This window comes from Rissa tridactyla, chromosome 7 (assembly GCF_028500815.1).
Source record: "Rissa tridactyla isolate bRisTri1 chromosome 7, bRisTri1.patW.cur.20221130, whole genome shotgun sequence".
NCBI lineage: Eukaryota > Metazoa > Chordata > Aves > Charadriiformes > Laridae > Rissa > Rissa tridactyla.
This window is the reverse complement of record NC_071472.1, coordinates 8675897-8689536: the sequence shown is the minus strand read 5'-3', so window position 1 is coordinate 8689536 and position 13640 is coordinate 8675897. Positions and strand designations below refer to the sequence as shown.

Here is a 13640-nt window from a genome sequence, read left to right as displayed (position 1 = left end):
TATACCACAACAATACTGCACTGGGAATACTGCTAAATCAACTAAGTTCTAAGATGTTTAATTAGAATTCTTCTGTTATGCATCTTATGATGATATAAAAGAGGCTTCTTTCCTCCTAGGCTCAATATACATCACCTCATTAGCCGAACACATATTTGATGGCCTTAAACTAAGCTCAAACTTGATATTTAACCTTAGATGCTAATTACATGGAATCTCTCTTATAGACAGAGTGATACAGATTTATGCAATTTAAACACTGACAACTTTTATAGGAGCAATAAATACTTATGCTGACAAAGTTCTAACAACCATAACCCCAATAAATACATGACATTGCATTTGGCCAAGATAAAACAATACTCTTCTCCATTAAACCAATTACTTTTACTGCGTTTTGTACCATATCTATCATGCTGACTATGAAAAATTCCGTTATAAACCCTATATGTAATGATTTCTAATGTTATTGACATAGATATTAATAACGCAAAAACCTTCAAAAATGTATATAAATGGTCAGTGTGCATTTATAAAGAATTGCACAGAGTTCCATGGAACTATTTACTAATACAAAGTTATTTGTTGGTGCTTTGCCGAATTGCTAGTCCTTTTATTTGTTTGTCAGCTTTTGTTTTATAGTTTAAACACACACGTAGCTGATAAGTGAAAGTAAGTTATTTTATACTTGTATATAGAAATGTATTTGTATAATGTAGTAATGAGAGCCTTGTTTGAGGTCAAGGCCATATATTCATTGGGACAGAATTTAGGCATTGAGTACAGATGAGTCCTTAGTCCAAATCTGGTTTCAAAAACAAGCCCTTATGAATATTTTTCTCCTATGTCACAACATGGCTATGCTTTGTACTTTGCCGCAAAATCTGATCCTGAGTATTGCTGAACATCTGCACTCTTATTCAAGTCAAATTCCAAGGCTGGCATATGTTTTTTTCTTCAAATACTGTTTCTTGAGAAAAGGATTTAAGTACTTAACACATTTTTCTTCCTCAGATAAGCATTATGTGTAACAAAATTTCCATATGGCTCAGGTCACAAACTTGTTAACCTTATGAATTCATAAAAAGAATATCTTCTGCTCTGCATTTAACATTTTCTGTTATCAATTGTCATTATTATAAGACTTCTGCTAATCAAAACTGATGTCAGGACAGAAATAATGTGATTTTCAGTGTAATTGACATTTTACCTGAGGAAGCTGGTTTTGGAAGGCGACTCTGAAAAGGTCGTATACCTTTGGCAGTCATGGCTGGATCAGACGTTGAGTGACTAATTATGCTTTCCACAGACTCCTGGCTCTTAGTTATTGAAGGCACTTCTCGCTCAAGAGTTTTGCTTTTTACTGAAGGATCTGAAAGAAGAACTTGCTCAGATGGTGCAAGGACTTCTGTTTCCAAGGTAGATTCTTGCTTAGAGACGTGTCGCCCCGTAGATCGGTTCCCTGAGTCGGGGAGGGGGAAGGTTCCAATCCCGCTGTCCAGTGTCCTCATCTGGCAGCAAGACTCTAAGACACAGGAAAATTGTGTGACAGGGTGGAGCTAAAGGTGTCGCTGGTATTTAAAGACACTGAAAGGGTCTATGGGAAAAACGGGCATCTTCAAGGGAAGGTTTCAAGAAAAAAAAAACATTTTGCATTTTGTGAGTATGCTGTTACCTATCACTTGTATGCTTTTGACACAATACACCTATCTAACAGAATACAGTGAAATACCATTTTGAGGTGAAACTGAACTAACAGATGCTGAAACATTGAAACTGGCCTGCTTCAGAGTTGCAATGTGACAATGAATAAGAAGGGCACGTCCCAGAAAGTGATTACAGTTGAATTTAGTTTGAAGGCCCACAGAAAGTCTGAAGAGTACCAATGTGAGGGATCGAGTAGTGCAATGCATTTCTTCCTACATAAACCCACATTCCACAAAAGCTTGGTCTCTCCCTACCTCTGCTTTCTTCATGGTTTCTCTTACAAGAAGGCGTTAATTGAAATGTATCATTTATTCTTACACAAAATAAAGATCTACAGAAATTTCCTAGAGATAGCCATCTCTCAGAGCATCCTGAAAAACTTGGACAGCAACAGCCATGCCTTTGTTTACCTTGTTACGCTCTCATTCTGCACATCCCATTTTGGGTAAGCGTACACTTTCCAACACAATGCCAGAGAAGGACACCTTAAGTAATTAGTTTGGAAGCAGTATAGTCACACACTGCCCTCCAGCTAATTCATCCTCCTGCAAAGGTGCTCTACTAACCATGGAACAGAGAAAGACGCAAGTGTGGAGAGCTGCACATTGCTATTCTGGCAGCTACGATGTAACAGCACCATCCTGCCCTGTCATTTTCTAGAGATTTCCAGAGACTTGCCTTTTGTTTGTATAATGAGCAAACAATATCAAAGGGACTATGATGGCACAGTCCTTCTGAGAGGTACAAACGCCAAGGAGGGAACTTCAGCACTAATGGCTGGAAAACGAGCATAATTTAGGTTAAATGTCTGGAAACATCCCTTGACAATGAGATCTTCAGTCTGTGGCAGACAATCCCAAAGGAGGTAGAGGAATTTCCATTGCTGTGAACAATTTAAGACTACACTGGATAAAAGATATACTGCAGTGAACAACTGTACTCTAGCAGGAGATGCAGAATATGACTCAATATATCTTTCCCATCTCTATTTTCTGTGTTCTTGAGTATTGATTTTTTTTAATGATATGCCCATTTGTTATTTAAGTCTGTTGTCGTTAGCGGTCCTCTGTCAAGTCATTTTCATTATTTTTTCCTCTGCAGTGTTTCTAATCCTCTCAGAAATTCAGAAATATTTGTCTTCTATGGGCTTTGCCTGTTTGTTTTTGAAATAAGAACACGAACGTGGTCATTTTCTGTTAATATCTTAATCTCAATGGGCCTTATTTGATAGCAAGTAAGAAATTACTTAGAGATAAATTAGATGTCTATTTATGTTTCCTGGTTCTTGTCAGAAGAGGAGCAGTCTATATTTACACGGTCCTCATTACCTTATCCTCGTCACTCAGGATGAAAGAAAGATTGAAAGTCATACTGAGCACATTAACCTTGCAAGGCCTCGCTGAGCTGCCACAGCAAAATGAACTCCACACTATCTTCAAAAAGGGCAACAAGTGACTGATTTCTCTCACACAATTGCTGCATCCCAATTAATTCTTTACTTAGGTGTCCTGGTTCCGGCGGGGACAGGGTTAATTCTCCCCAGGCTCCGGCAGGGACACAGGTATCCCACCCCATGTGAGCCAGGCCCACCCTGAGCTGCCGGGGCAGGAAGTCGCCACTTGGAGCCGGCTGGGGCATCCGGGGTCTGGTTGGGGAGCTGCAGTTCCGTAATCGTGTTTGCATATTCCTCTATCCATATTATTGTTGTTGTTTTCTTGTTCCCTTTGCTGTTCTGTTAAACTGCCTTTGTCTCAACCCAAGAGTTTTGCCTTTTTCTTCTGCTTCTTCCCTTATTGGGAAAGCCCGAGCGAGCGGCACGTGGTTCTTTGTTGCCGTCTGAGGCCAAACCATGACAATAGGTAAAAGAAGATAAGGTGTGGAAGCCACAGGTAGCTGGTGACTAGGTTTTCCATGACATTTTTGAGCTAACGTGCCATAATGATTTTAGAAGTTGCTAAAGGTTATCCAGGAAATGTGAAAAAGAAGAGAATTATATTTGGATCTGCTGCATCAAAGGGAGGTATCCCAGACACTGAACCCTCTTACTGCAGTTATCCTTTCCCTAGAATATTTTTTTGTTTTGTTTTTGAACAGTAAAATGCCTAGCTAGAAGTGGGTGAAGTGCTCCTTTCAGGATATAACAAAGTGCAGAAAAGTAAGTTAAAATGCTAGGTGTCTGTCCTTGCCATTTACTCTGTAGATAATCAAGCTTAAACAGCGTGTTAGCTCATGGACAGGCAATGCTTCAACTAATGACTATCAGGGACAGAGTTAGTACATCAAGGGAAATATAGAATAAGAAAGGACTTCCATTAGTTTCCACTTGACCAGAAGAAAGACATTTGTGCAACTGGTTATGTTGGATAGGCAGAGCTCTTCAGAAGAGACGTGGCAGAAACTGGAAGCACCACAGAAAAGCGCACACTGAAAACAAAAATCTGAAGAATCTCCCCTCTACTCTCTGTATGATTAATGCTGAACCTGATTTTGCAACCCAGTTCCTCAGGGACTTTCAATGATTTTGTAGCATTGTTTCCTTTTCAAGCATTCTCTAAGACACTAAAAAGTCCGTCCCTCCTAATTATTACAGGAGTGAGTCTATTACAGTAGACTCAAAATCTATACCAAAGAGCAAAGCTCAGTCTTTTGCTCAGGGCAAACTGGAAGATGAACCCTGTTTTATCTTCTACGGTCCTGTTTCTTAAAATGACATAAGGATTTGTCTTACTCACTCTTACCTTGTGTATGTCTAGGAACGGACCATGAAAGCAACGGCATAAAATCAAAAGAAATGAATACCGAGGGCCGTATTTCCAAGAAAATAGTCTCCTGCTGTTCCCAAAATAATTGGAAGAGTGATGGAGGAGCACACCAGCAGTGTCACATTTAATTAAAAGGAAAAATAGTTTTAATCGATTATAGAGATGTTCCTTCATAGAGACGTTATCCATGATAAAGGAAATACACCATGTGGAAAACAGATTCTTAAAACAGCTCACTAATTTTTAATTCTGAACAACCACAAAAGGGCCTGGCTTTCAAAGTACTCAAAGCTCAGCAGCTCCCATTGTGACACTCGAAGACAGATTTTTGAAAAATCCTGTGACTCAGCTATGTTGAGCAATTCTCAAAACGCTAGTGCTAAATCTACAGAATATACCACAAAGTTCTTTATACATGTTAATTTTTCACTAATAAAAGTAACTAATTCACCCCTAAAGCTATATTATAGAAATAGAAAACTATCTCTCAGAACAATTTGTATTACTGAATGAATGAATATACATTATCTTGCGTTGTTTTTAAACTTTTATGAAGCAACTGCAAAATAAAAAAATACATTATATATCTCAGTGACAGCTTTCAAACCAAACCGTTCATGGTCCATCTGATTTCATCAGTTGCACTGACACTTCAAATGACTGTTATCAGCGAAAGCTGCACAAGACTGCATAATGAAAATATGTAAAGTTAAATCTCTGATGCTGCGACAGTACTACTCAATAGATGAAAAACGATTCTGCAAAACATTAAAGTCTGAAAAGAGTTATATATGAGCTTAATTGCTTTTGCTTGCAAATTTTCCCTGGCATATAAGCCAAATTCCTTGCCTGATTCTGTTTCTTTTTGCCTCTTTCCCCGCCAGGAAAGAAGGTCCCACAACGGTATTAGTTTTTATAGTGGACACAGACAGACTCACCATCTGCCGTTCCACTGAACAATAGGACTAGAAGCAAAAGCCTGAAACATAGAAATAGCTCCTTCCCTCCCTCCCATCATGTAGACTTGAGTCTGGGCAGAAAACAAAGTCCCTGGAAGTCCTACTGTAGAGCAATATTTCTCAAAACTGAAAAAAGAAATAAGGAAGGATTTAGAGAAATTTCTTGGAGATCAAGAAACTCCTTACTGCAAGGGAATCTTGTGATGACAGGGCGTTGTGGCCAATCTGAAGAACACCTTTAATGTTGAGAAGCTTCTCAGCCACTAAGCAAAAGGAGTTAGAACTGCATGGAAAGTTTTTTGAAAGTTTGTTGAACACTCTACTCCTTAATAATTTTCAGATTTAATATTTTCACAGGCAAGGTGGTCATGCAGTTCATGTCCTACATCAGCTGGACATGATGGTAATTTTTACAGTTGGACAGGCTTTGGTGTATTCCAACATCATTGGTGTTTTGCCAGAGTCTTTTGCTATCAGTAGACCATCAAGACCTCTTCAACATAGAGTCAGCACCCAAATGAGATGGAATAAAAAAGATCTTTGAAAATTGTGTGCCGTTCTGAGGGTATGAACAAGGGAAGAATAGAAAAGGGACATTCAGGCTGGTAGGTATCAGGAATTCTAAAAATGAGATCATCACTGGAGAAAATTACAATAGCAGCTCCTTCTGTGCATTTTTTTATATCTTTGAAATGCAAAAATTAAAGAGTTAGAAGTAAACATAGCCCACTGATGAGAACTGACAAGCTAGAATTCATTACAGTCTTTTAGGGCATTCTCTTGCGCCTATGTAAAAATGCAACTTAAATATCAGCAACAGATCATCAAACCTAATTATTTTTCAACTTTTTTTTAATTTCTTCTGAAACATTTGCCACAAAGATACCATAAACACACCACCTCCAGCTCAGAAACTACCTTTGGTACGAATCATTGGAGACTGGGAGAGAATACACAGGAAAGCTGACTGCTGACCTTGCTTTTGTGTTCCTTCAGCGGCACTGGTATCGGTCACTCTGTGAGTGAGAGGAGCTCTCAGACTGACCTGGTACCGTGCTGTTTTATGTTGTATATAGCAACCTTCTCTGTTAATCTTTACACAATGCATGTGAAAGAAAAATCCATTTGGGAAAAAAAAAAAAAGAAAACATGGAACAGCTACTATGAAGGGAATTGCTTCCAGCACAACACAAGAAACGTGCGTCCAGCCTCTCTCAGGCTAGGTTCTATGCTGATGGTTGCAAAATAGGGTACTACTCAAAATAAGCAATGGAGCAAAATCTGTCCCACTTTTAGATTAGGTACATGTTAGTCTTTCTAATGTTGAACTTCTGTAAACCTATGTTGAGTCCTAGCACATATCCAAGAGATTTCATGAATTTCATACAAGCGAAGACATAAGGTGATGATATAGCTTTTAAACACAGCTTCTGATACACAGTTCTTCAATAATGTGAAATGATACTTTTACTAAGGGGGATCTGATGACTCGTTATTCTAAAAAAACCTTTACTTGAGTAACTGGAGAGTGTTTAAAAATGTTTCCTCAGGTAAAATAAAGATTCATATTCTAATAAAGTCTTTTTATGTTGTATCTTAAAAAGAGTTTCACAGATGCTTAGTCTATTCACAAATCACATACCAGTCTTTCTTTACATAGGGACTGTTATACTTTGAAGAAATCTATATATTCACTCATGGTTATTTTGACCATCTAGTTAAAACAAAATGTGAGCTTTAATATGATGCTTAAATCATCCATAAAAATCTTTACAGAAACCACGAGATCAAAAGTTTTACCCACAGAGCTAAAATAAGGTGTCGATCAACAATTCTGTTAAGCAGGTATATTGTCTTATGTGCATACATAATGTAATTCAAAATGGTCAGGCAATTCAGCCACTTTGAATTAAACATAATAAGGCGAGACATTTCTGGATGTGAGCATAGAGGGAAGGACATAAAGGTCCCAAGAGGAAATAATTATAGGCCCTACTGTGTTGTAAGTAAAGTTTTGCCTCTCTCCTGACTTGTGCCATGACTGAGAGAGGGCAGCCACCTCTCAGTGCTGCTTGAGGGGGTCAGGATTTCCAGAAGCAGCTCAATAACCTCAGCCATTCCCTGTCAGGTAGAACCACAATCTCACTAGTGAAACATACTGATGGATACCAGAAGCAATTATTGCAAACAGACATTATCTTTACTTCAAATGTCTGACACAAACTAAGTTTCTGTTTGGAGGTAGGAAAGTTGCAGAAGTGTGTATGTTACTTAACTTTGACGGCCAATCTATCTTAACATTAAAAATAAACAGTAACAAAGAGGACAACCGTATTTTAGGTCAAAAAGATCACAGGTAGTTCTGCTTACAGTAGGTTTTCTATGTATAATGCTAGTAGCGGAGTGATGCATTTTCTTTCAAAGAAACATCCCATCTCATGAAAAATGTGGAATTCTCCCTTGTGCTCACCACTACAGCTGGTTTGAGATCTTCCTCACATAAATTTGCAAGTTTTGGCCTACAAAACTGCGCATGATTGACACAAATTTCAGCTGAAATCTTTGAGGAACCACCAGAATTTTCCACAGAAAGCAGACATTTTCAGGAAAAAAAGTATCAGTCAAAAATAGCTCTGTATCAAGAACAGTTTCACTGGGAAATTTCCAGCAAGCTGTTTTCAGAAGTACAGACTCACTTCAGCCTTTAAAGAAAGTTTTGAGAGATATGTATCACTGAATGGGCTTTCTTCAAGGAGTATCTAGGACACAAAAAATAAACGGGCATAATTCCCATCAGTAACAGAATACAGAAGTTCTAACAAATTACCTTTCTTTGCATTATAAAGTTCAAGGCTTCCTACTAAGCTGACACATGGAACCAGAGAACATGTAATTGGTTTTTTCCGACACACAAAGGGAGTACAATTTTTCTAGTATTTTGAAACATGCCAAATTATTAATTAGCACTTTTTCTTTTTTCAGAATAATATTGCAAATGTAACTAGGTCTCTGCAAAATTGCTTTATCAGTTAATAAACATCTTTAAGCTACATGTGGCATTGGCAGGAAGAACTTAAACTACAGATGGTAAAACAGATCTCTTTATTTGCACATCCTTCTCTTCATCTGCAATGCTAAAGCAACCACAAAAAAATGAATGTATTTCTGCCAAATCAATGTCAATTTAAAGTAGATTATTCCTTCTGGGTTTATACCATAATTTGATCCAATTAGTCAAAGATGAATGCATTATTGTTTTCTATCTAGATCTGAAGTACAACTAGTATGCAAAACTAAAAAACCCCGAAGGCTATCCTAGGTAAAACTAGAAAAGACATGAGTTTTCACAGCCCTGATACTCCCATGGGTACTGCATTGGTGAAATGGAATTATTTCTAGTGTATACTAAGTAAGGGTAAACGGGAGGACTGTGCAGTGTATTTTCAATGTAGATCCATCAATCTACATTCATGGCTGCTTGAATCTCGGATTACAATTTATGCTTATTTATAATATCAATAACAAACACCATAAATACAGACTTTACCGACTTATTCAGTGTTCTATTGCTTCTTCCTAGTCAAGCTTTTTTTTTGCAAAACCCACCAACTTCAATATGTCATTTGTCCAATAGTTTGACAGTTATCTTCACAGTTTTCCATGACCACAATCCCATCTTCGAAATATATTTTCTGAGTTGAAACAGATAATTGCTGCCTCATTTTAATTCCAGTCCCACCTTAAAATACTAGTAAGTCAAAAGATTAGTTTTAATTATTAGTGAGTACTAATAATCTTGTACTCCAGTCTGGCAGTCATCTATAGATTTATTTTTTATTTGCAATAAGTACTTCCCATCCCCCTCCAGGCATTCAGATCCCTTCCTTGCATCTGTGAAAGAATGGAGAACAAAACTTGAAATGAGTTGGAAAAAGAACTTGGATAATTCTTGGAATTTTCTACTCCACATCTCTCAGTGTCTATTAAATACAAAGGTCATAAATACACAAATAGATAAATACATGCAGCTTCCACCTGGGAAAGTCCCACAACTGATGATGTCTGGAATAATCCCTCTGTATTACACTGTACACTTTCTTTCTAAAAATCTACTTTAGTCCTACTAGAAAAGAAATACTGAGACTTATAATTCACATGAAGAGCAACTTTAAGCTCTGCGTAGAAGATAACTAAACACAGTCCAGCTGCAGCCTGGCTGTCAACGAGGCCAGCCTAGAAATACTTTGGAGAGCTATCACTCTTCTTTTTTGGCTGTATGTCCCCCTTTGGTTTTACTTCAGCACTTGCCAATCAGCCTTACAGATTTGCAACTATCTTTAAGAAATCCTTATAGATGAGTAATAGTTGAGAAGAAAGAGAAGTTCTCACATCTGATGCAAGATGTGAATCCAAGGTAAGCAACAGATCTGCTGCAATGCAGAAATGTGGCTTTTCCACGTTCTTTCACTGAGAAAGAATAGCCTTCTGTTTCCCTTAGTACCCTGAAATGTAAAGGTTGGGAGCTAACAATTGCACACTGTCTAAGGAACACCTTACTGGGGATTGCTCATTCAAGGCATGGGCAGATGCTTCCCTTTATTTGCTGTTCTCTAACAGAAAAGACATATCCCAGTTCTCAGAAATTGTACCTATAAGTAGCAAAGCCCAAGAAAGGAGGGTTTATTATTTATAGAAACATAGAATCATAGAATACTTTGGGTTGGAAGGGACCTTTAAGGTCATCCAATCTAACCTCCCCTGCAACGAGCAGGGACATCTTCAACAACATCAGGAGCCCCGTCCAACCTGACCTTGAATGTTTCCAGGGAAGGGGCATCTACCACCTCTCTGGGCAACCTGGGCCAGCGTTTTACCAGTCTCATTGCAAAAAATGTCTTCCTTCTATCTAGTCTAAATCTACCCTCTTTCAGTTTAAAACCATTACCCCTTGTCCTATTGCAACAGGCCCTGCTAAAAAGTCTGTCCCCATCTTTCTTATAAGCCCCCTTTAAGGACTGAAAGGCTTGATATATAATTGGTATAATTGATAACTCAGGTGAAAATGTATTTTTCACAAAAATTCTACTAGATGTCATTGTAGAAATGGAGCACAAAGTCCACATGAGCACAGTTGAAATAAATGTTTACAATAACTCAACACATACTCATTCAAAATGCTTTTCAGTTTGCTCAGTTGTACTTCAGGTATATGAATTAGAGTTAATAGGAAATGCATGACTGAGGCTTCATACACACATCTACAGATGGTCCTAGCCAGAAGCAAAAACCATGTAAAGTAGAAAAGTTTCAAATAGAAGGTCTCATACTGTTATAGAGAATACTGGCATGTACTATCCTGTAGTAAGTATGATAATCAGGCACAGTCCTGATCTGAGGGATAAAAACGAATATAGATTGGGCCAGACTGTAAAGCAGTGTAAATCAGCATAGCAGCATTAACTTCGGAGTTGAAGAACCTGGCCATCCTGTTTAATTGACATTTTAAGCCTGAATGAGACCAGCAGATTCTCAGTATCTTGAATAATAATTAGACTTTATCCTATACATAATGTGTAAAAAGCCACGCTTCTTCTCGTTCTAGTGATAAAATTTGGTACTTCTGGGTGAATAAATGTAATGACAAAGAAGGAAATTAACAGCAAATCATTGTGGCTAATAAGAAAGTGTTGATCCAAAGTATTAATTCTCTCCACAGAAGGACGAAAAGCCAGACAGTAGACTGCAGCGGTGCTGCAAAAGAATTGGCAATTAGACAAGTGCTATGTGTACTATCTTTTAAAGTACAAAGAAATGATTTGTCATTGACAGACTGTGAAGAAGGTAAGCTGACATAAATTAGAAGACACTAATGGACGTTAGTTTCTTATTATTCACATTGGCAAGGTTCTCCATCATCTTCAAGGAACATAAGTAACAACTAGAAAAATACACAGAAAGTTTCACTCTATTATTATAGGCTCCTTCAGACCATCACTTCAAAATTAATCCCTGCAGAAATGCCCAAGTGCCAAACAAGACTGAAGAACACAGTACAGCAGACACTATTCACCCCATTTCCAGTGGCCCAAACCCACATAATACTGTTCCTCTCGTAGGTCTCTCCATTCTGCAAATTCTGTTTGTTCTGCAAAGCCTGTTCACCGTCTCACCCGTACGAAAAACACGCACTAATAAAATGCCACTGAAAAGATGCAGAGCAATTCAGTAGAACGAGAGGATATTTAACCAGCTTTATACATCCGTGTGAGTTGTTTCTGATGAGCAAGTCCTGGGATGGTACATGCAGAATGTGGCTCCACATCGCCCTGGAAGGCCACTCAACAGCATGACCACCCCATATCTTCAGTAACATGAGTACTGCAGTATAAGCACACAGGACTGCTAAATGTTGTGTAAAGCCTCACAAAGAAATGGCGCATTGGTCACGGACAGATTTAGAACAATATGCTTGAAGATACTAAAAACTCAACTAATGAAGTCCCTGAGCAGGAGGACTTCCAACCTATGTGCTTCTAGTGTAAGTTTCTACACACACGACCGTCAGTTGTTCTTGCAATGCCTACTGGTTATTAAAGAAGATTTCCCCTCAGCGATGCCTCATTTTAGCTACTCTCGTTCAGAAAAGTAAGTAAACCATAGACATAGGTAATTTCAGTGCTGTTGAAGAATCAGAAAGTGAAGAATTTGAAGTACAAACTGGGAAAAACAGTGCTTGATAATTGTATTAAAACGTAAATGCTTTGGGAATATTAGATGGAGGCATGAAATGGCATAAACTTTGAGGAACCTTGCCTTTTACCCAGCTGACCTCAGTTCTGTTTGTGGACTTTCACACATCTCCTGTTTGAAGTATTCTGAGGGCAGTGAGACCACGATAGATAAGGAGATTGTGAAGGTCTCTTCCATATCTTCCAGGCCCCTTATGGCACTAGGTTTTGAGACTTTTTTGTTTTGGCTTGGTTTGGTTTTTTTTAATGAACAAGTTTGGATCCTGATGTTGCTAGAGGCAAGCAGCTTATTTTAGTATTTATTAATTCATCATTGTTTTAGCAATTGGGAACCTAGTCCTTTGGATTAACGTCCTAGCTGGTTAGATGTAGCAAGTGAGGTTGCTGTTAAGTCGCCTGCTACACTGAAGTCCCATTTCAAAGCTCCAGCCCAGGAAGCACGCTTACTAAAGCAATACAGTCAGCACCTACAGATTTAACACCTACCCCCAGCTTCCACACGCACACAGGGCTTTAGAAAATGGCTTTGTTACTGCTGTACAAACGAACACATGCATACTTGTACCATTACTCATGTATAGGGGATTCACGGAAAATCTCATACCTTGTCATAACTTGTATCAAAACATAACTTTTTGAGCATGCAGATCTGAAACAGGAACAGACCCAGATTGGAAATGGATTCGGTGATAACTGGTTTTGTTTGATGGCTTTTACAGACAGCAGCCTCACAGGTAGAGACTTCTAGGTATTTCACGGCTTTACTGGGTGGATGGGGAAGATAAAACAAACATTTTTCCTTTATCTGATCATGTGTAAATGAATGATTCAACTGCTGTATCAGTGATAAGACGATTGCTAAATGGTTCTTCTCAACTTCTATCAATGGCCTGATGAAAGGAATTAACACTGACAGTGATAAGTTGTTTTCTCAGGCATTGAGACTCCATGACAGGAGAGGATTTCTTTTGCAGTCAAAAGACATTTTATCAGTTGAATATTGTTCTTCATTAAATGCATTAGAAGCGTCCAAGGATTTGCCTGACATTTAAGCAACTTCTGGATTATCCTTTTGCCTCTCCACAGTGATGTGGATCACCTCTCTTTCCTGAATGCACAGGCTGTAATGCAGATCAATTTGTTCACCATCTTTCCTCTGTCACTTATTCTGTTACATTTATCTCAGTAATTCATTACAGACCTCACCTAATCTGCCTCCAGGTTTTGAGGGTTCTTTAATGTAAATGTGTTTGCTCAAATATGTCAGGCTTAATGGACATGTTTTAGGATGATGCATGTCAGACTTAATGTATTTACCACATTAATCAGGCTTGTTTCCTTCACATCTATTTCCATTCCCTGAGAATGAGAAAACATGAATTCAACAGCTGTTTACTTAGTACTCCAGTAAAAACACCCAAAGTTTAAGTAGTTTACATAATGGTGGATAAACCCAAGTCTTT

At 38.2% G+C, this 13640-nt stretch overlaps 1 protein-coding gene across 1 annotated transcript in view; it reads right to left on the bottom strand.

The window, feature by feature from the left end:
* NCKAP5 (NCK associated protein 5) overlaps window positions 1-13640 on the bottom strand; it is a 392253-nt gene that overhangs the window by 33183 nt on the left and 345430 nt on the right. Inside the window, 1 exon segment of the mRNA XM_054208458.1 lies at window positions 1211-1525. Within this exon segment, the coding sequence (XP_054064433.1) occupies window positions 1211-1525 (315 nt within the window).